This window comes from Ranitomeya variabilis, chromosome 6 (assembly GCF_051348905.1).
Source record: "Ranitomeya variabilis isolate aRanVar5 chromosome 6, aRanVar5.hap1, whole genome shotgun sequence".
NCBI lineage: Eukaryota > Metazoa > Chordata > Amphibia > Anura > Dendrobatidae > Ranitomeya > Ranitomeya variabilis.
In genome coordinates, this window is record NC_135237.1 from 14,913,388 (window position 1) to 14,936,298 (window position 22,911).

Consider the following 22,911-nt stretch of genomic DNA (forward strand, 5'->3'; position numbering starts at 1 on the left):
TATAAATCTGTATGTAGTGAGCTCCCACTAGTGGTGGCTGTATAAATCTCTGTATTGAGCTCCCGCTAGTGGTGGCTGTATAAATCTGTATGTAGTGAGCTCCCTCTAGTGATGGCTGTATAAATCTGGATGTAGTGAGCTCTTCCTAGTGATGGCTGTATAAATCTGTATGTAGTGAGCTCCCACTAGTGGTGGCTGTATAAATCTCTGTATTGAGCTCCCCCTAGTGGTGGCTGTATAAATCTGTATGTAGAGAGCTCCCCTTAGTGGTGACTGTACAAATCTGTATGTAGTGAGCTCCCTCTAGTGGGGGCTGTATATATCTGTATGTAGTGATCTCCCTCTAGTGGTGGCTGTATAACTCTGTATGTAGTGCGCTCCCTCTAGTGGTGGCTGTATAAATCTGTATGTAGTGAGCTCCTCCTAGTGGTGGCTGTATAAATCTGTAGTGAACTCCCCCTAGTGGTGGCTGTATAAATCTGTATATAGTGAGCTCTCCCTAGTGGTGGCTGTATAAATCTGTATGTAGTGAGCTCCCCCTAGTGGTGGCTGTATAAATCTGTATGTAGTGAGCTCCCTCTAGTGGTGGCTGTATAAATCTGTAGTGAACTCCCTCTAGTGGTGGCTGTATAAATCTGTATGTAGGCAGCTCCCCTAGTGGTGGCTGTATAAATCTGTAGTGAACTCCCTCTAGTGGTGGCTGTACACCTGTATGATGCACCTTAGCTGATATTGTGGCTTTGACTGGTAGTGTGACATTCATCAATTGACCCTGGTTGCTCCCCCTAGTGGTGGCTGTATAAATCTGTATGTAGTGAGCTCCTCCTAGTGGTGGCTGTATAAATCTGTATGTAGTGAGCTCCCCCTAGTGGTGGCTGTATCAATCTGTATGTAGTGAGCTCCTCCTAGTGGTGGCTGTATAAATCTGTATGTAGTGAGCTCCTCCTAGTGGTGGCTGTATCAATCTGTATGTAGTGAGCTCCTCCTAGTGGTGACTGTATAAATCTATATGTAGTGAGCTCGTCCTAGTGGCGGCTGTATAAATCTGTATGTAGTGAGCTCCTCCTAGTGGTGGCTGTATAAATCTGTATGTAGTGAGCTCCCCCTAGTGGTCGCTGTATAAATCTGGATGTAGTGAGCTCCTCCTAGTGGTGGCTGTATAAATCTGGATGTAGGCAGCTCCCCCTAGTGGTGAAGATGACAGCCGCAGGTATACAGTGATGACTGCTGCTATAATAACCTGCTTCTTAAAGTTGATGAAATAATTGGCCTGATCGATGAAGAAGAACTCCAGGGCGGATCTCCGCAGATTATACCGCCGCAGATGGACCTCACGGAGTTGCGACAGGGGGCGTTTAAAGTCGTAGCCAATACCTGGACACGGAAGGAAAATACTTACACTGTATTATAATTATTTCGATGAGTCACAATTTTCAAGATCTCTGCTTGTTGTCAGTGAATGTAGGAAACACCAGCGTCGTTACCTTCCTCAGTCTCCTCCTTGTCGCTGCTGAGGTCATAGAAGTAAATGTGCTGCGTGGTGACCTCCAGCCGCCCGGGGATGACCGCCACGATGGTGATGAGCTCGCAGTCCTCGGAGATCACCAGCTTCTCCTTCTGACTCTGCTCCTTGATCTCCACGCTGCGGCACAGGAGGCGAGAATGTCAGGGGACAACTCGGCGGACCCCCAACTGCACGCAGGGGGCAGCGATGTAGGTAGAGGGGCTTAGTGCCCAGAAATCAAGGGGTCTTCCTCGGTTATGGGTACACGAGGTCACTGCCCCACTGGTGATCGGCCCCTTCCTCACCCCCAACCATTAACATTGTATCATAAAATTAATAACCGGCACTGCAGCCGAAAATCACATTCTATCAATAATCTTTTACCCAATCTGCTGAAGGATGATGGGAGTGATACTGTGTTCTGGATATAAGCAGGATGATGAGAGTGCTGCGTTCTATCATCTGATGGGAAATGAGAATGTGAGGGATGATGGGAGGGATACTGTGTGCTGGATATAAGCAGGATGATGAGAGTACTGCATTCTATCATCTGATGGGAAATGAGAATGTGAGGGATGATGGGAGTGATACTGTGTGCTGGATATAAGCAGGATGATGAGAGTACTGCATTCTATCATCTGACATGGAAATGAGAATGTGAAGGATGATGGGAGTGATACTGTGTGCTGGATATAAGCAGGATGATGAGAGTGCTGCATTCTATCATCTGACATGGAAATGAGAATGTGAGGGATGATGGGAGGGATACTGTGTGCTGGATATAAGCAGGATGATGAGAGTACTGCATTCTATCATCTGATGGGAAATGAGAATGTGAGGGATGATGGGAGTGATACTGTGTGCTGGATATAAGCAGGATGATGAGAGTACTGCATTCTATCATCTGATGGGAAATGAGAATGTGAGGGATGATGGGAGTGATACTGTGTGCTGGATATAAGCAGGATGATGAGAGTACTGCATTCTATCATCTGATGGGAAATGAGAATGTGAGGGATGATGGGAGTGATACTGTGTGCTGGATATAAGCAGGATGATGAGAGTGCTGCATTCTATCATCTGATGGGAAATGAGAATGTGAGGGATGATGGGAGTGATACTGTGTGCTGGATATAAGCAGGATGATGAGAGTACTGCATTCTATCATCTGATGGGAAATGAGAATGTGAGGGATGATGGGAGTGATACTGTGTGCTGGATATAAGCAGGATGATGAGAGTGCTGCATTCTATCATCTGATGGGAAATGAGAATGTGAGGGATGATGGGAGTGATACTGTGTGCTGGATATAAGCAGGATGATGAGAGTGCTGCATTCTATCATCTGATGGGAAATGAGAATGTGAGGGATGATGGGAGTGATACTGCGTGCTGGATATAAGCAGGATGATGAGAGTGCTGCATTCTATCATCTGACATGGAAATGAGAATGTGAGGGATGATGGGAGTGATACTGTGTGCTGGATATAAGCAGGATGATGAGAGTGCTGCATTCTATCATCTGATGGGAAATGAGAATGTGAAGGATGATGGGAGTGATACTGTGTGCTGGATATAAGCAGGATGATGAGAGTACTGCATTCTATCATCTGACATGGAAATGAGAATGTGAGGGATGATGGGAGTGATACTGTGTGCTGGATATAAGCAGGATGATGAGAGTACTGCATTCTATCATCTGATGGGAAATGAGAATGTGAGGGATGATGGGAGGGATACTGTGTGCTGGATATAAGCAGGATGATGAGAGTACTGCATTCTATCATCTGACATGGAAATGAGAATGTGAAGGATGATGGGAGTGATACTGTGTGCTGGATATAAACAGGATAATGAGAGTACTGCATTCTATCATCTGATGGGAAATGAGAATGTGAGGGATGATGGGAGTGATACTGTGTGCTGGATATAAGCAGGATGATGAGAGTACTGCATTCTATCATCTGATGGGAAATGAGAATGTGAAGGATGATGGGAGTGATACTGTGTGCTGGATATAAACAGGATGATGAGAGTACTGCATTCTATCATCTGATGGGAAATGAGAATGTGAGGGATGATGGGAGTGATACTGTGTGCTGGATATAAGCAGGATGATGAGAGTACTGCATTCTATCATCTGATGGGAAATGAGAATGTGAGGGATGATGGGAGTGATACTGTGTGCTGGATATAAGCAGGATGATGAGAGTGCTGCATTCTATCATCTGACATGGAAATGAGAATGTGAGGGATGATGGGAGTGATACTGTGTGCTGGATATAAGCAGGATGATGAGAGTGCTGCATTCTATCATCTGATGGGAAATGAGAATGTGAAGGATGATGGGAGTGATACTGTGTGCTGGATATAAGCAGGATGATGAGAGTACTGCATTCTATCATCTGATAGGGAAATGAGAATGTGAGGGATGATGGGAGTGATACTGTGTGCTGGATATAAGCAGGATGATGAGAGTACTGCATTCTATCATCTGACATGGAAATGAGAATGTGAGGGATGATGGGAGTGATACTGTGTGCTGGATATAAGCAGGATGATGAGAGTACTGCATTCTCTCATCTGACATAGAAATGAGAATGTGAGGGATGATGGGAGGGATACTGTGTGCTGGATATAAACAGGATGATGAGAGTGCTGCATTCTATCATCTGATGGGAAATGAGAATGTGAAGGATGATGGGAGTGATACTGTGTGCTGGATATAAGCAGGATGATGAGAGTGCTGCATTCTATCATCTGATGGGAAATGAGAATGTGAAGGATGATGGGAGTGATACTGTGTGCTGGATATAAACAGGATGATGAGAGTGCTGCATTCTATCATCTGACATGGAAATAAGAATGTGAAGGATGATGGGAGTGATACTGTGTGCTGGATATAAGCAGGATGATGAGAGTGCTGCATTCTATCATCTGACATGGAAATAAGAATGTGAAGGATGATGGGAGTGATACTGTGTGCTGGATATAAGCAGGATGATGAGAGTACTGCATTCCATCATCTGACAGGGAAATGAGAATGTGAGTGATGATGGGAGTGATACTGTGTGCTGGATATAAACAGGATGATGAGAGTACTGCATTCTATCATCTGACATGGAAATAAGAATGTGAAGGATGATGGGAGTGATACTGTGTGCTGGATATAAGCAGGATGATGAGAGTACTGCATTCCATCATCTGACAGGGAAATGAGAATGTGAGGGATGATGGGAGTGATACTGTGTGCTGGATATAAGCAGGATGATGAGAGTACTGCATTCCATCATCTGACAGGGAAATGAGAATGTGAAGGATGATGGGAGGGATACTGTGTGCTGGATATAAGCAGGATGATGAGAGTACTGCATTCCATCATCTGACAGGGAAATGAGAATGTGAGGGATGATGGGAGTGATACTGTGTGCTGGATATAAGCAGGATGATGAGAGTACTGCATTCTATCATCTGACATGGAAATGAGAATGTGAGGGATGATGGGAGGGATACTGTGTGCTGGATATAAACAGGATAATGAGAGTGCTGCTGCATTCTATCATCTGATGGGAAATGAGAATGTGAAGGATGATGGGAGTGATACTGTGTGCTGGATATAAGCAGGATGATGAGAGTACTGCATTCCATCATCTGACAGGGAAATGAGAATGTGAAGGATGATGGGAGGGATACTGTGTGCTGGATATAAGCAGGATGATGAGAGTACTGCATTCTATCATCTGACATGGAAATGAGAATGTGAGGGATGATGGGAGGGATACTGTGTGCTGGATATAAACAGGATAATGAGAGTGCTGCTGCATTCTATCATCTGATGGGAAATCAGAATGTGAAGGATGATAGGAGTGATACTGTGTGCTGGATATAAGCAGGATGATGAGAGTGCTGCATTCTATCATCTGACAGGGAAATGAGAATGTGAGGGATGATGGGAGTGATACTGTGTGCTGGATATAAACAGGATAATGAGAGTGCTGCTGCATTCTATCATCTGATAGGGAAATCAGAATGTGAAGGATGATGGGAGGGATACTGTGTGCTGGATATAAACGGGATGATGAGAGTGCTGCTGCATTCCATCATCTGATAGGGAAATGAGAATGTGAGATCAAACTGTGAGCTCCAGGGTTCATGGATGAAGGGAGTGATTTTTGCTCACTGGTTAATATTCGGCAGGTCTTCCTCGGCCAACTGGTCGTCCTCCTGTTCATTCACTTTTGCCTCCTTTGCAACAGCAAGAGGGAAAGAATCTCCCACTGCCTGGCCGGCATCAGTACCTGAAGGGGAAGGTAAATGTCATTAATGGAAGATGTCCACGTGACACTGATCCACCACCGCCCCTGAGCTGTGATCAGGAGACCGCATGCACACAGCCGTCCATGTGCCACTGATCCACCACCGCCCCTGAGCTGTGATCAGGAGACAGCATGCACACAGCCATCCATATGCCACTGACTCACCACCGCACGAGCTGTGATCCGGAGACAGAATGCACACAGCCGTTCATCTGCCACTGATCCACCACCACCTGAGCTGTGATCTGGAGACAGCATGCACACAGCCGTCCACGTGCCACTGATCCACCACCGCCCCTGAGCTGTGATCAGGAGACAGCATGCACACAGCCGTCCATGTGACACTGATCCACCACCGCCCCTGAGCTGTGATCAGGAGACAGCATGCACACAGCCGTCCATATGCCACTGACTCACCACCGCCCGAGCTGTGATCCGGCGACAGAATGCACACAGCCGTTCATCTGCCACTGATCCACCACCACCTGAGCTGTGATCAGGAGACAGCATGCACACAGCCGTTCATCTGCCACTGATCCACCACCACCTGAGCTGTGATCTGGAGACAGCATGCACACAGCCGTCCACGTGCCACTGATCCACCACCGCCCCTGAGATGTGATCAGGAGACAGCATGCACACAGCCGTCCATGTGACACTGATCCACCACCGCCCCTGAGCTGTGATCAGGAGACAGCATGCACACAGCCGTCCATGTGCCACTGATCCACCACCGCCCCTGAGCTTTGATCAGGAGACAGCATGCACACAGCCGTCCATATGCCACTGACTCACCACCGCTTGAGCTGTGATCCGGAGACAGAATGCACACAGCCGAACATCTGCCACTGATCCACCACCACCAGAGCTGTGATCCGGAGACAGCATGCACACAGCCGTCCACGTGCCACTGATCCATCACCGCCCCTGAGCTGTGATCAGGAGACAGCATGCACACAGCCGTCCACGTGCCACTGACCCACCACCTCCCCTGAGCTGTGATCCGGAGACAGCATGCACACAGCCGTCCACGTGCCACTGACCCACCACCACCCCTGAGCTGTGATCAGGAGACAGCATGCACACAGCCGTCCATGTGCCACTGACCCAGCACCGCCCCTGAGCTGTGATCCAAATACAGCATGCACACAGCCGTCCTCACCCATGTTGTCACGCAGAGCGCTGGCCTCACTGTGTGCATCAAACTGGTAATTGGGCACCAGCTTCAGCCGCATTCTGGAGTAGGTCTCGGCACTGGACAGCTTCCACCGCACCTCCGCTGGGTTCCTATGAGAGGACAGATGGGTTACTGATGGATGGAGTCCCCCAGCTGTGAGCAGAGACCCCAGATGAGGACTCACTGGTGGGCCCAGGCTCCGCAGGGGCCGGACAGCAGGCGCAGGAGCGATCTCCACTGTCGGAGCACAGCGCTGTGGTGGCTGTTGATCTGCTTCAGCACGCTGTTATAGCGCTGGTTCTCCAAACGGATCCTCTTCAGGACGGGCTCCAGCACCAGCTCCTGCACAAAAATGGCGTTAGAGGGGCAAAACATGAGAAGTCTTATCAACAGTCCAAAAAGACACAGCCTATGTGGGCTATACTCCAATCACATCCAGAGCTGCAATCCTAATGAGGCAGACATCCGCCTAGCTCTAGGGTTGCAAGACTTCATATCCCCCCAGTGCTTCCTGCAGCTTCAGCTTCACAGATGTGTATGTAAAAAAATGCAAAAAAAGAGCCAGGGATGCTCCTCTGATCACGTGACAAGCTGGAAAAAGCAGAATGCAGCTCTGAATGTGACTAGTGGCTAAGACATGTGATAACAGAATAGCCACTGCAGCTCTGGAGATGACTGGAGGATAAGACACAATGTAACAGCAGAATAGTGAGAGCAGCTATGGAGGTGACTGGATGATAAGACCTGATGTAACAGCAGAATAGTGAGTGCAGATATGGAGGATAAGACACAATGTAACAACAGAATAGTGACTGCAGCTCTGGAGGTGACTGGAGGATAAGACACGATGTAACAGCAGAATAGTGAGAGCAGCTATGGAGGTGACTGGAGGATAAGACCTGATGTAACAGCAGAATAGTGAGTGCAGATATGGAGGATAAGACACAATGTAACAACAGAATAGTGACTGCAGCTCTGGAGGTGACTGGAGGATAAGACACGATGTAACAGCAGAATATTGAGTGCAGCTATGGAGGTGACAGAAGGATAAGACACGATGTAAGAGCAGAATAGTGACCGCAGCTCTGGAGGTGAGGACTTACCTGAAATCTGCCCCTGCTCTCCCCTTTCTCAGTCTCTCTTCGCAGGGAGCTGCTCATTAAGGCATCGTAGCAGGAGTTCCAGAAGGACGACATCTGGTTGTGGCTTTTTGTGAATGTGTCCCTTTCTAGTTGCTCCATCGCAGGCTGGACCTGGCGGGGCGGAAGGAGCCGCGTTACACTGTAGTTATACGATGTCCCAAGCTCCAGGTCCTCCTTGCTGGGGATTGGTCGGAGGTTGAATGGATTCGCCGCCCCATAAGTCTCCGCTCCCATACAGTCACTGCTCCTTTAGGGTATGTGCACATGTTGCAGATTTCCTGCGGATCCGCAGCGTTTTTTCCGCGCAGAAACGCTGCAGATCCGCAAGTGATTTACAGTACAATGTAAATCAATGAGAAAAAAAAATGCTGTGCTAATGGTGCGGAAAATTCTGTGCAGAAACGCTGCGAATTAAAAGTAGCATGTCACTTCTTTTTTGCGGATCTGCACAAAAAAACGCGTCAAATCCGCAGCTGCGTTTTCTGCCAAGAGATGCAGAATCCGCACCAAAAATTCCTAAACCTAATCCGCAACGTGGGTACATAGCCTTACAGTCGCCGCCCCCATACAGTCGTGCCCCCATACAGTCGCCGCCCCATACAGTCGTGCCCCCATACAGTCGCCGCCCCATACAGTCATGCCCCCATACAGTTGTAGCCCCCATACAGTCGCCGCCCCATACAGTTACAGCACCATTTAGTCATCGCCCCCATACAGTTGCCGCCCCATACATTCGTGCCCCCATACAGTTGCCACACCATTCAGTCATCGCCCCATACCGTCGCGCCCCCAGTCGCCCCTCTTATATAGTCACAAGTCACCTCCACAAACAGTCGCCCCCCCATAGTAGGACACAGGACTACTTCACTGCATCAATGGGAGAATGGATGGAGCCATGTACCATAAAATCCTGAGTGACAACTTCCTTCCCTCCGCCAGGACATTAAAAATGGGTCGAGGCTGGGTCTTCCAGCAAGACAATGACCCAAAACATACAGCCAAGGCAACAAAGGAGTGGCTCAAAAAGAAGCACATTAAGGTCATGGCGTGGCCTAGCCAGTCTCCAGACCTTCATCCCATAGAAAACTTATGGAGGGAGTTGAAGCTCCGAGTTGCCAAGCGACAGCCTCAAAATCTAAATGATTTAGAGATGATCTGCAAAGAGGAGTGGAGCAAAATTCCTCCTGACATGTGTGCAAACCTCATCATCAACTGCAAAAAACGTCTGACTGCTGGGCTTGCCAACAAGGGTTTTACCACCAAGGATTAAGTCTTGTTTGCCAGAGGGATCAAATACTTATTTCTCACTGCAAAATGCAAATAAATGTATATAATTTATACAACCCTTAAAATTATAGACTGTTCATGTCTTTGTCAGTGGGCAAACTTAAAAGATCAGCAAGGGATCAAATACTTATTTCCAACACTGTATGCGATCTGAAAATTCATCTGGATCTAGTCTGGCTCACACAACTGAGGGTGAGGAATACGACGAGGAACTGAAACAAAGTTATAATTATTAGGACGGTTCTTACAAGGACGTCCAGATCACTCTCCTGACCTGCTTTTCTATGAAGACCTTCCATTCGGAGCTGTTGCAGAACCTCATGAGGTCATCATGGAAGGTCGGACTCCCATTGGTAGGTGGCAGGGAGGGCAGGTGTTCCTGCAGCTGGAGGCACTCGTAACACTGGTCCATGACCGTCCGGATGATGGGCACCAGGCCTAAGAAGGTCTCGGACTTGGCGCTGACAGAGCTCAGGAGCGGGACCTGCAGGCTGCCAAGTAAGAAGCAGGCCTCCTCCTTCTTTAGGGCTGTGGCGTACTTCAGGATCTCGTGAAGCTTTGAGGAGGCCGATAAATGCATCTGAATGGAAGAATCACAGGTTTACACCACGGGCACAACTGATAGCGGCAGTGATCGGAGCTGGCTCTAGTCGCTGCTGATTCAGGCAGATGATCGTGTGCATTAGCTCCTGAGCCCACCCCACACATGCGGACCCTGGTGCACATGTACCAGTACGAGGTTAATGGCCACTGCGACTGTCCTAATGCAATCAAGCCCCGTCCCGTCCACCATGTGACCCTTCCCTCGGGTGTTTCGCGCCCTCACCTGTTGGTCATCGAGCTTGATGAATCCTATGATGATCCTGAGGCCGATCTGTGCCATCTCCTTCAGGTCCGACGTCCCGTTTACCAAGTAATTCCACACATCCAGCTTTTCCAGTAAGTTAGTGACCCCCTCGAATATCTGACGAGATGCAGAAACTCTCTTTATAAACCAAGAAGCCTCTTAAATCTCGGAAGTAGATGAGAAAACTAGAAAGTCACCTTCTCACTCCAGAGGATTTCATTGTTTTCTCCTTCAGAGAAGAGGAAATCCTGCAGCAGGCGCAGGAGCTTCAGCACGCTGTGCCCGAGGATGGCGGACGATGACGCTTCCTTCATGTCCGTCAACGCCGATTCTAACATCATCTCCAGGAGGCTGAGGACAGACGGAGGCGAGGAGCTGAGCAATCCCTCCATGATGGCTGCGGGGGGACAGAGTCCTCACCATCCCCATCACTCACCTCCTTTTGATCTCATCCGGGGGTCTCACCAGCTCACAGGCTGATCCCAGCTTGGTGAGGACGGAGAAGACCTGACCCCGCTCCTTCCAGGCTCCGTCTTCTTGACCTTCCACTCCCCTCCATGTGATGGAAAAGATGATGTTGGTGAGGAGGTTGCACAGCTCTTCTTCTGGGGTCTGCTGGAGCACAAGCACATATTACACACCAGTGATGCAGCGGGGGGGGGGGGGGGGGGAGGGGTAGATATAGTGCAGCACATGGCGGGATAGACACGGTGCAGCACTGGGGGAGACACAGTGCAGCACTGGGGGAGACACAGTGCAGCACGGGGCGGGGGAGACAGTGCAGCACGGGGCGGGGGAGACAGTGCAGCACGGGGCGGGGGAGACAGTGCAGCACGGGGCGGGGGAGACAGTGCAGCACGGGGCGGGGGAGACAGTGCAGCACGGGGCGGGGGAGACAGTGCAGCACGGGGCGGGGGAGACAGTGCAGCACGGGGCGGGGGAGACAGTGCAGCACGGGGCGGGGGAGACAGTGCAGCACGGGGCGGGGGAGACAGTGCAGCACGGGGCGGGGGAGACAGTGCAGCACGGGGCGGGGGAGACAGTGCAGCACGGGGCGGGGGAGACAGTGCAGCACGGGGCGGGGGAGACAGTGCAGCACGGGGCGGGGGAGACAGTGCAGCACGGGGCGGGGGAGACAGTGCAGCACGGGGCGGGGGAGACAGTGCAGCACGGGGCGGGGGAGACAGTGCAGCACGGGGCGGGGGAGACAGTGCAGCACGGGGCGGGGGAGACAGTGCAGCACGGGGCGGGGGAGACAGTGCAGCACGGGGCGGGGGAGACAGTGCAGCACGGGGCGGGGGAGACAGTGCAGCACGGGGCGGGGGAGACAGTGCAGCACGGGGCGGGGGAGACAGTGCAGCACGGGGCGGGGGAGACAGTGCAGCACGGGGCGGGGGAGACAGTGCAGCACGGGGCGGGGGAGACAGTGCAGCACGGGGCGGGGGAGACAGTGCAACACGGGGCGGGGGAGACAGTGCAGCACGGGGCGGGGGAGACAGTGCAGCACGGGGCGGGGGAGACAGTGCAGCACGGGGCGGGGGAGACAGTGCAGCACGGGGCGGGGGAGACAGTGCAGCACGGGGCGGGGGAGACAGTGCAGCACGGGGCGGGGGAGACAGTGCAGCACGGGGCGGGGGAGACAGTGCAGCACGGGGCGGGGGAGACAGTGCAGCACGGGGCGGGGGAGACAGCGTAGCGGGGGAGACAGTGCAGCACGGGGCGGGGGAGACAGTGTAGCGGGGGAGACAGTGCAGCACGGGGCGGGGGAGACAGTGCAGCACGGGGCGGGGGAGACAGTGCAGCACGGGGCGGGGGAGACAGTGCAGCACGGGGCGGGGGAGACAGTGCAGCACGGGGCGGGGGAGACTGCAGCACGGGGCGGGGGAGACAGTGCAGCACGGGGCGGGGGAGACAGTGCAGCACGGGGCAGGGGAGACAGTGCAGCACGGGGCGGGGGAGACAGTGCAGCACGGGGCGGGGGAGACATAGTGCAGTGTGGGGAGACATAGTACAGCGGGGGGATATAGTGCAGTACGGAGCGGGGGGGATATAGTGCAGGACTGGGGGACATAGTGCAGCATGGGGCGGGGGAGACATAGTGCAGCACAGGGCGAGGGAGACAGTGCAGTGGGGGGAGACATAGTACAGCGGGGGGATATAGTGCAGTACGGAGCGGGGGGGATATAGTGCAGCACTGGGAGACATAGTGCAGCACGGGGTGCGGGAGACATAGTGCAGCACGGGGTGGGGGAGACATAGTGCAGCACGGGGCGGGGAAGACATAGTGCAGCACGGGGCGGGGAAGACATGAGGTGACCCTGGGCCAGCTCCACCATCAGATGTTTGTAGTCACCGGCTGTGGCTCTGATTAGTAATTCCACATTATGCAGAGTTGATGATGAGGAGCCGGGGATGGCGGCAGGTAGGCGATGGCTCACAGGGCTCCCGCATGGCGGCCATGGACTACAGACATGACTGCGGATTGCTTCTATAGCACTGCTTGTGTCCTGTCATGTCGGCAGCACGTGTACATGGAGAAATGAGCTGCAGACACAGCAGTGATCGGCCCCGGACACCTAGAAGAGTAATGGCCGCTGCCTACCTACCTGGGGGTTGCTGGTGTTGGAGATGGTGTCACTGGGCAGCGTCTCCTGGTAGCTGCTGTCATCCAGAACATTTGACAGGCTGGAGCTCTTCCTCGCCCGCATCCCTGGGAAGGGTTTGTAGGTCTCCAGGGGCGAGGGCGTTCCTGGCTGGCTGACGGGTGTCTGGTTCCCGCTCTCGGCTGTGATGGCCGAGCTGGCGCTTCCCAGGTCCAAGCGCAGGTCGAATGGAGACATGGAGAAAGGGGAGAGGGGCTGGTAGGCATTGTCGTAGGGAGGTCCGTCCGGGCAGCTGGCCTCCTCCGAGGCGTCGGCCATACTGGAGGAGCAGTGACTGGCTTGGTCCGAAGAGTCGAAGGACTTGAAGTTATAAGCGTGAAGTGGTTTCCCTTTGGCGGCCGGTGATACGGAGAGATCAGAAAAGCCTTCCGAGAAGTCGAGGTCACCAGCCTCGAAGGCCTGGAAAACGGGATCTGGATCCGTCTGGTCTATTGAGCTTTCCCGGTAAAGCCCCGGTTCCCCATCTTTACTGCCGCCCATCCTCTTCAGGGGGCTGCTCAGGCTGCGGGGTCTCGACTCGTATGACTCTTTGATGTAAAGCTTGGTCAGGAGATCCTGCCACCCGGTCTGCTTGGCGAGCTGCCGTATGATGTCTTGTTGGGAGTAGATTAGGTGAAAAAGCTAGAAAATGCAGAAATGTCCCGAGTCATGGATGTGCCCCTCTGCAGCAATGCATCCTGGGACATGTACTGCAGAACTACCCCGAGTCATTATGTGCCCCTCTGTAGTGCATTCTGGGAGATGTAGTGCAGAACTACCCCGAGTCATGATGTGCCCCTCTGCAGCAATGCATCCTGGGAGATGTAGTGCAGAACTACCCCGAGGCATGATGTGCCCCTCTGCAGCAATGCATCCTGGGAGATGTAGTGCAGAACTACCCCGAGTCATGGATGTGCCCCTCGGCAGTGCATCCTGGGACATGTAGTGCAGAACTACCCCGAGTCATGATGTGCCCCTCTGCAGCAATGCATCCTGGGAGATGTAGTGCAGAACTACCCAGAGGCATGATGTACCCCTCGGCAGTGCATCCTGGGAGATGTAGTGCAGAACTACCCTAAGGCATGATGTGCCCCTCGGCAGTGCATCCTGGGAGATGTAGTGCAGAACTACCCTGAGTCATGATGTGCCCCTCTGCAGCAATGCATCCTGGGAGATGTAGTGCAGAACTACCCCGAGTCATGGATGTGCCCCTCGGCAGTGCATCCTGGGACATGTAGTGCAGAACTACCCCGAGTCATGATGTGCCCCTCTGCAGCAATGCATCCTGGGAGATGTAGTGCAGAACTACCCAGAGGCATGATGTACCCCTCGGCAGTGCATCCTGGGAGATGTAGTGCAGAACTACCCCGAGTCATGAATGTGCCCCTCTGCAGCAATGCATCCTGGGACATGTAGTGCAGAACTACCCCGAGTCATGAATGTGCCCCTCTGCAGCAATAAATCCTGGGAGATGTAGTGCAGAACTACCCCGAGTCATGATGTGCCCCTCAGCAGTGCATCCTGGGAGATGTAGTGCAGAACTACCCCGAGTCATGATGTGCCCCTCAGCAGTGCATCCTGGGAGATGTAGTGCAGAACTACCCCGAGTCATGAATGTGCCCCTCTGCAACAATGAATCCTGGGACATGTAGTGCAGAACTACCCCGAGTCATTGATATGCCCCTCTGCAGTGCATCCTGGGACATGTAGTGCAGAACTCCCCCGAGTCATGGCTGGATGCGCTGGGATTACACCGCAGCACTGAGGATGTGGCACAATCATTATACCTCTTACCTTACGACAAACATCCAGCTTCACTGGCAGCTCTGCCCTGTGCGACAGGTAAACCACGGCCAGAAGATCCTTGTAATTAGGGGTCACATCTGCAGCCAAAAACAGGAGATGCTAGACCTGCCGGCAGCGCGGCACCAGCACTGCTCAGCGAGGCGGCACCGAGTCACAGTCTTACCAGAGCCCAGGACCTGCTCGGAGAGGCAGCGGATCAGCAGCATGGACACTGGGACGTCGCTGAGGAAGGAGATCAGACCCTGGTACCCAATGTCCTTCAGCTTCAGCCGATGCTTCAGACGCTCGTTCACCTTCTCGTACTTCACCAACTTATACAAGATCTGGAGGAAGTAACGAAAACGGAAGTTACACCTCATGTCCTATGCAAGCTACTGCTGCCTGGTCTCAGCCATCAAGGCTATGGAGAAAGTGAAGCATTCACGACCTGCAGAAAGCTCCGACATCTGCACGGCCAGAATAAGTGTGAGAGGGAAATCACCGACCTTAAAGACTTTCTCCCTCAACTGATCGGAGAATTTCTTCTGCGCAAGAAGGAAATAGAAGACGTCAATATTTCCTTGTTCCAGGAGGAAAATGTAAAGCAGCTCGTTATTAACGTTTCCCTTCAAGAGGCTGAGAAAAACATCCAGGATCCCGCACACCTGGAATACAAGAAACACAGGGAGACTTGACATCATTATCCAGTAATATACTCAGGAGCTGCACTCACTATTCTGCTGGTGCAGTCACTTTGTACATACATTACATTATTGATCCTGAGTTACATCCTGTATTATACTCCAGAGCTGCACTCACTATTCTGCTGGTACAGTCACTGTGTACATACATTACATTACTGATCCTGAGTTATATCCTGTATTATACTACAGAGCTGCACTCACTATTCTGCTGGTGCAGTCACTGTGTACATACATTACATTACTGATCCTGAGTTACATCCTGTATTATACTCCAGAGCTGCACTCACTATTCTGCTGGTGCAGTCACTGTGTACATACATACATTACTGATCCTGAGTTACATCCTGTATTATACCCCAGAGCTGCACTCACTATTCTGCTGGTGCAGTCACTGTGTACATACATTACATTACTGATCCTGAGTTACCTCCTGTATTATACCCCAGAGCTGTGCTCACTATTCTGCTGGTGCAGTCACTGTGTACATACATTACATTACTGATCCTGAGTTATATCTTGTATTGTACTACAGAGCTGCACTCACTATTCTGCTGGTGCAGTCACTGTGTACATACATTACTGATCCTGAGTTACATCCTGTATTATACTCCAGAGCTGCACTCACTATTCTGCTGGTGCAGTCACTGTGTACATACATTACATTACTGATCCTGAGTTACATCCTGTATTATACTCCAGAGCTGCACTCACTATTCTGCTGGTACAGTCACTGTGTACATACAGTACATTACTGATCCTGAGTTACATCCTGTATTATACCCCAGAGCTGCACTCACTATTGTGCTGGTGCAGTCACTGTGTTCATAAATTACATTACTGATCCTGAGTTACATCCTCTATTATACCCCAGAGCTGCACTCACTATACTGCTGGTGCAGTCACTGTGTACATACATTACATTACTGATCCTGAGTTACATCCTGTATTATACTCCAGAGCTGCACTCACTATTCTGCTGGTGCAGTCACTGTGTACATAAATTACATTACTGATCCTGAGTTACCCCCTGTATTATACTCCAGAGCTGCACTCACTATTCTGCTGGTGCAGTCACTGTGTACATACATTACTGATCCTGAGTTACATCCTGTATTATACCCCAGAGCTGCACTCACTATTCTGCTGGTGCAGTCACTGTGTACATACATTACATTACTGATCCTGAGTTACATCCTGTATTATACTGCAGAGCTGCACTCACTATTCTGCTGAAACAGTGGGCAGATCTTCGGGCTGTCATTTCATTATTTCTGGCCAACAAACTCATTCAATCCCTATAATGTATAATTTACCTGCTCCTCGTCATTCACAGATGATGTGTAATTCAGCAGAGTGTGCAAGTCTTCAGGACTCAGGTTCTTGGAAAGGAAATCCTTAATAAGAGAGAAGAGCGACATCTGGACGGTCTTCACATTGTTACCAGTGATCTGCTCCTCCTTTTGCGTCCTGTAGTTCAGATAAGAAGCTTATTACTTATTTGAAATTCTGTCTGCAGCCACCACTAGGGGGAGCTCCCTGTATACAGCGATACATGATAAGATTCTGTCTGCAGTCACCACTAGGGGGAGCTCCCTGTATACAGAGACACATGATAAGATTCTGTCTGCAGCCACCACTAGGGGGAGCTCCCTGTATACAGAGATACATGATAAGATCCTGTCTGCAGTCACCACTAGGGGGAGCTCCCTGTATACAGCGATACATGATAAGATTCTGTCTGCAGTCACCACTAGGGGGAGCTCCCTGTATACAGCGATACATGATAAGATTCTGTCTGCAGTCACCACTAGGGGGAGCTCCCTGTATACAGAGATACATGATAAGATCCTGCCTGCAGCCACCACTAGGGGGAGCTCCCTGTATACACAGATACATGATAAGATCCTCTCTGCAGCCACCACTAGGGGAGCTCCCTGTGTACAGAGATACATGATAAAATCCTGTCTGCAGCCACCACTAGGGGGAGCTCCCTGTATACAGAGATACATGATAAGATCCTGTCTGCAGCCACCACTAGGGGGAGCTCCCTGTATACAGATACATGATAAGATCCTGTCTGCAGCCACCACTAGGGGGAGCTCCCTGTATACAGAGATACATGATAAGATCCTGTCTGCAGCCACCACTAGGGGGAGCGTCCTGTATACAGAGATACATGATAAGATCCTGTCTGCAGCCACCACTAGGAGGAGCTCCCTGTATACAGATATATAATAAGATCCTGTCTGCAGTCACCACTAGGGGGAGCTCCCTGAATACAGCGATACATGATAAGATCCTGTCTGCAGTCACCACTAGGGGGAGCTCTGTTGTGAACTCTATTTTTAGGCTCCCTCTAGTGGTCACAAGCGGTACTGTGTAGTGTTGTCTTTCTGCAGGTTGGCTGTATCAGCTGGTTCGTTATCCTTGGTGGGTTTCCTATTTAACTCACCTGGATACTCAGTTCCTTGCCTGCTATCAATGTATTCAGTGCTCTTCAGATTCCTTGTGATTACCTTGCTCCCAGCCTCTCCAAGACAAGCTAAGTTTTTGTCCGTTCATTTTTTGATTATCAGCATTCATCATGTTTCTTGTCCAGCTTGCTAAGATGTGATCTCCTCGCTTGCTGGTTGCTCTAGGGGACTGAGTTTCTCCCCCCACACCGTTAGTTGGTGCGGGGGTTCTTGAAATCTCAGTGTGGAAATTTTGTAAGGGTTTTTTACTGACCGCACAGACCCCTTTTCTATTTTCTGCTATCTAGTATTAGTGGGCCTCATTTGCTGAATCTGTTTTCACCCCTGTGTATGTGCCTTCCTCTTACCTCACTGTTATTATTTGTTGGGGGCTTCTATATCTTTGGGGATTATTTCTCTGGAGGCAAGAGAGGTCTTTCTTTCTCTCTAGGGGTAGTTGGTTCCTCAGGCTGGCTCGAGACGTCTAGGATTTTTTAGGCACGTTCACCGGCTACTTCTAGTGTGTTTGGGTAGGTTCAGATTTGCGGTCAGTCCAGTTTGCCACCTCCCTAGAGCTTGTCCTATGTTTGTTACTTAGCTGGAGTAATTCGTGATCCTCAACCACTAAGGATCATAACAGAGCTCCCTGTATACAGACATACATGATAAGATTCTGTCTGCATCCACCACTAGGGGGAGCTCCCTGTGTAAGTGTAAAATAATATGTGATGTAAGGCAGAGATGGTTTCTTACCCATAATGCCTCCTGACAGAGTCCAGAATGTACTGCACCCCATATTTTCTCCGCACTCTCTGCTTTTGGTCCTTCATGATGGAGGACAGATACTGGATGTGACCTGAGCAACGACCATGAATTGATTAGTGTCTCTCAAAGAAAGACCAGAACATGAAAACAACTAGAGATGGCACACAGGAGGCACGGAGGTGGCGCACAGGAGGCACGGAGGTGGCACACAGGAGGCACGGAGGTGGCGCACAGGAGGCACGGAGGTGGCGCACAGGAGGCACGGAGGTGGCGCACAGGAGGCACGGAGGTGGCGCACAGGAGGCACGGAGGTGGCACACAGGAGGCACGGAGGTGGCACACAGGAGGCACGGAGGTGGCACACAGGAGGCACGGAGGAGGGACGGAGGTGGCACACAGGAGGGACGGAGGTGGCACACAGGAGGGACGGAGGTGGCACACAGGAGGGACGGAGGTGGCACACAGGAGGGACGGAGGTGGCACACGATGCACGGAGGTGGCACACAGGAGGCACGGAGATGGCACACAGGAGGCACGGAGGTGGCACACAGGAGGGACGGAGGTGGCACACAGGAGGGACGGAGGTGGCACACAGGAGGCACGGAGGTGGCACACAGGAGGCACGGAGGTGGCCCACAGGAGGCACGGAGGTGGCCCACAGGAGGCACGGAGGTGGCACACAGGAGGCACGGAGGTGGCACACAGGAGGCACGGAGGTGGCACACAGGTGGCACACAGGAGGGACGGAGATGGCACACAGGAGGGACGGAGGTGGCACACAGGAGGGACGGAGGTGGCGCACAGGAGGCACGGAGGTGGCGCACAGGAGGCACGGAGGTGGCGCACAGGAGGCACGGAGGTGGCGCACAGGAGGCACGGAGGTGGCGCACAGGAGGCACGGAGGTGGCGCACAGGAGCCACGGAGGTGGCACACAGGAGGCACGGAGGTGGCACACAGGAGGCACGGAGGTGGCACACAGGAGGCACGGAGGAGGGACGGAGGTGGCACACAGGAGGGACGGAGGTGGCACACAGGAGGGACGGAGGTGGCACACAGGAGGGACGGAGGTGGCACACGATGCACGGAGGTGGCACACAGGAGGCACGGAGATGGCACACAGGAGGCACGGAGGTGGCACACAGGAGGCACGGAGGTGGCACACAGGAGGGACGGAGGTGGCACACAGGAGGGACGGAGGTGGCACACAGGAGGGACGGAGGTGGCACACAGGAGGCACGGAGGTGGCCCACAGGAGGCACGGAGGTGGCCCACAGGAGGCACGGAGGTGGCCCACAGGAGGCACGGAGGTGGCACACAGGAGGCACGGAGGTGGCACACAGGTGGCACACAGGAGGGACGGAGGTGGCACACAGGAGGGACGGAGGTGGCACACAGGAGGGACGGAGGTGGCACACAGGAGGGACGGAGGTGGCACACAGGAGGGACGGAGGTGGCACACGATGCACGGAGGTGGCACACAGGAGGCACGGAGATGGCACACAGGAGGCACGGAGGTGGCACACAGGAGGCACGGAGGTGGCACACAGGAGGGACGGAGGTGGCACACAGGAGGGACGGAGGTGGCACACAGGAGGGACGGAGGTGGCACACAGGAGGGACGGAGGACAGAACGGAGGATGCATGGAGGGCGATGTGGAGGACGACATGGAGGACAGAACGGTGGATGCATGGAGGACGATGTGGAGGACGATGTGGAGGACGACACAGAGGACGGCACTCACCGAGCCGCACAGCAAAATCGCTATTGCTCCATATCCGGAAATCAAAGAGCAGGTGCTGGTAGAGGTGGTGGAGCAGGACGTTGTGGCCATCAGACGCCGTCTGGTCCATCAGCATCTGGGAGGCCATGAGCACGTTCATGTCCAGGGTGAGCGGTGACACCTAGGGCAGACGGAGAGGCAGCACATTACCTCCGCCCGTTACCTCAGCACATTACCCCAGCATGTTACCCCCACCCCTTACCTCAGCACGCTACCCCCGCACGTTACACCCGCCCGTTACCTCAGCACTTTATCCCAGTACGTTACCCCCGCACGTTTCCCCCGCCCGTTACCGCCGCACGTTACCTCCACCCGTTACCTCAGCACTTTACCCCAGCACGTTACCACCACATGTTACCTCCACCCATTACCCCCGCCCGTTACCTCAGCATGTTACCCCCGTACGTTCCCTCCACCAGTTACCCCCGCACATTACCCCAGCACGTTACCCCCGCATGTTACCTCCACCCATTACCCCCGCCCGTTACCTCAGCATGTTACCCCCGTACGTTACCTCCACCAGTTACCCCCGCACATTACCTCAGCACGTTACCCCTGCATGTTACCTCCGCCCGTTACCTCAGCATGTTACCCCCGCACGTTACCTCCACCCGTTAACCCTGCACGTTACCTCAGCACGTTACCTCAGCACTTTACCCCCACACGTTACCTCCACCCGTTACCTCAGCACGTTACCCCCGCTCGTTACCTCCGCCCGTTACCTCAGCACGTTACCCCCGCTCGTTACCCCGCTCGTTACCCCACACGTTATTTCAGCATGTTACCCCCGCACGTTACCTCAGCACGTTACCCCCGCACTTTACCCCCGCACGTTACCTCCACCCGTTACCCCCGCATATTACCTCAGCACATTACCCCCGCTCGTTACCTCCGCCCGTTACCTCAGCACGTTACCCCCGCACTTTACCCCCGCACTTTACCCCCGCACGTTACCCCCGCACGTTACCCCCGCATATTACCTCAGCACATTACCCCCGCTCGTTACCTCCGCCCGTTACCTCAGCACGTTACCCCCGCTCGTTACCCCGCACGTTACCTCAACACGTTAACCCCGCTCGTTACCCCGCACGTTACCTCAGCATGTTACCCCCGCTCGTTACCCCGCACGTTACCTCAGCATGTTACCCCCGCACGTTACCTCAGCATGTTACCCCCGCACGTTACCTCAGCACTTTACCCCTGCACGTTACCCCCGCTCGTTACCCCCGCACATTACCTCAGCACGTTACCCCCGCACTCTACGTCTTCCTTTCATCCTGCGGACAGCAGCCGCGCTCACCTTCTGCAGGAGGGCGCCCATGACGGCGGGGCCGTGGCACTGCAGCACGCTCTCCTGGTTGGTCGGGTGACCCTGGATGAAGTTCTTTATCATCAGAAGGAAGGCCGCCACTCCGTTCCGCTCCAGTCTGCTCTCTGCGGGAGAAGATGGAGGACGGCGTCACAGGAAGGAGTGACACCAGTCTACATTCTGGCATCACTAGATACTGGATTACTGGACATGATGTAGCGAGAATATATTTTGCCGCTCGTCAGCTCATCATTCTACTTATGGTTTCCTCGATTCCTGGTCACAGTAAGACTCCAGATTCTGGACTAGTGGACTTTCTGGATGAGAGGATGCCATATTAAAGGAATGTTCCTAAACTTTAGAATCCAATATTGACGCACCGGAGGATTTTCCCAGGGGCAGCTGCATGGACTGGGCGTTCCTGGAGGAGGTGAGCTCTGGGCCCACCAGATCGTGGGTCTCCTGGACATTGGGGGCTTCGCTGGTCTGTGACGCCACCTGGTGCAGCAGGGGCAGGAGGACCCCCATTCCCCCGACACAGTTCACCACGTCCTGCGGGACAGAGGGCAAAGGTCATAGTAGAATATCCCCACAAATTCCTCCCTGGACGAGGCCTTTATAGTCTGGGGCACCAGGACACCCCGAAAAGAGGTCATGTGACCTCAGTCGCAGGCCAATGGCAGGGTCCAGCCTGGGCTCTTAAAGAAACAGTACTTGCCTTTACATGCCATGTGACCACTCTGTGCCCTGTCAACCTCCCGTCAAATGCTCGACTTGGGGACAGGTCCAAGCAAATGTTATTTTTGGAAGCCTGAAAACAAAACACCAAAAAAACACCCCAAAAATTACATGGAAACTGGAATAAAAAGAAAATCTAAATGTAAAAATGTATGAGACAATTGCAAAAAAAGAACCCCATCACAGTCAGGAGATAGAAATTTTCCAAATAACCATCTGAAACATATCCATCGTGTTGTGCGATCCCAGGCGGTCTAGTGGTCAACTACAGCATCCACTAGGCCAGTGTTCCCCAACTCCAGTCCTCAAGGCCCACCAACAGATCATGTTTTCAGGATTTCCTTTGTATTGCACAGGTGATGCAATTATCACCTGGGCAAGACTAAGGAAATCCTGAAAACATGACCTGTTGGTGGGCCTTGAGGACTGGAGTTGGGGACCCCTGCACTAGGCCACCTGGG

At 52.6% G+C, this 22,911-nt stretch overlaps 1 protein-coding gene across 3 annotated transcripts in view; it reads right to left on the reverse strand.

The window, feature by feature from the left end:
• The window catches only part of NBEAL2 (neurobeachin like 2), a 149,219-nt gene that overhangs the window by 18,592 nt on the left and 107,716 nt on the right, over nucleotides 1–22,911 (reverse strand). For 2 of the 3 annotated variants that reach the window (XM_077267882.1, XM_077267880.1), the window contains 20 exons: nucleotides 22,431–22,523; nucleotides 22,093–22,264; nucleotides 21,704–21,837; nucleotides 20,365–20,524; nucleotides 18,610–18,712; nucleotides 16,717–16,870; nucleotides 15,206–15,364; nucleotides 14,884–15,043; nucleotides 14,709–14,797; nucleotides 12,879–13,556; nucleotides 10,709–10,887; nucleotides 10,470–10,623; nucleotides 10,252–10,389; nucleotides 9,700–10,005; nucleotides 8,100–8,249; nucleotides 7,181–7,338; nucleotides 6,982–7,106; nucleotides 5,684–5,801; nucleotides 1,485–1,642; nucleotides 1,241–1,374 (listed from right to left, as the gene is read on the reverse strand). In XM_077267882.1, coding sequence (XP_077123997.1) covers nucleotides 1,241–1,374; nucleotides 1,485–1,642; nucleotides 5,684–5,801; nucleotides 6,982–7,106; nucleotides 7,181–7,338; nucleotides 8,100–8,249; nucleotides 9,700–10,005; nucleotides 10,252–10,389; nucleotides 10,470–10,623; nucleotides 10,709–10,887; nucleotides 12,879–13,556; nucleotides 14,709–14,797; nucleotides 14,884–15,043; nucleotides 15,206–15,364; nucleotides 16,717–16,870; nucleotides 18,610–18,712; nucleotides 20,365–20,524; nucleotides 21,704–21,837; nucleotides 22,093–22,264; nucleotides 22,431–22,523 — 3,522 coding nt within the window. The remainder of the gene's footprint in view (nucleotides 1–1,240; nucleotides 1,375–1,484; nucleotides 1,643–5,683; nucleotides 5,802–6,981; nucleotides 7,107–7,180; nucleotides 7,339–8,099; nucleotides 8,250–9,699; nucleotides 10,006–10,251; nucleotides 10,390–10,469; nucleotides 10,624–10,708; nucleotides 10,888–12,878; nucleotides 13,557–14,708; nucleotides 14,798–14,883; nucleotides 15,044–15,205; nucleotides 15,365–16,716; nucleotides 16,871–18,609; nucleotides 18,713–20,364; nucleotides 20,525–21,703; nucleotides 21,838–22,092; nucleotides 22,265–22,430; nucleotides 22,524–22,911) is intronic. The other variant, XM_077267881.1, reaches the window with a different exon arrangement.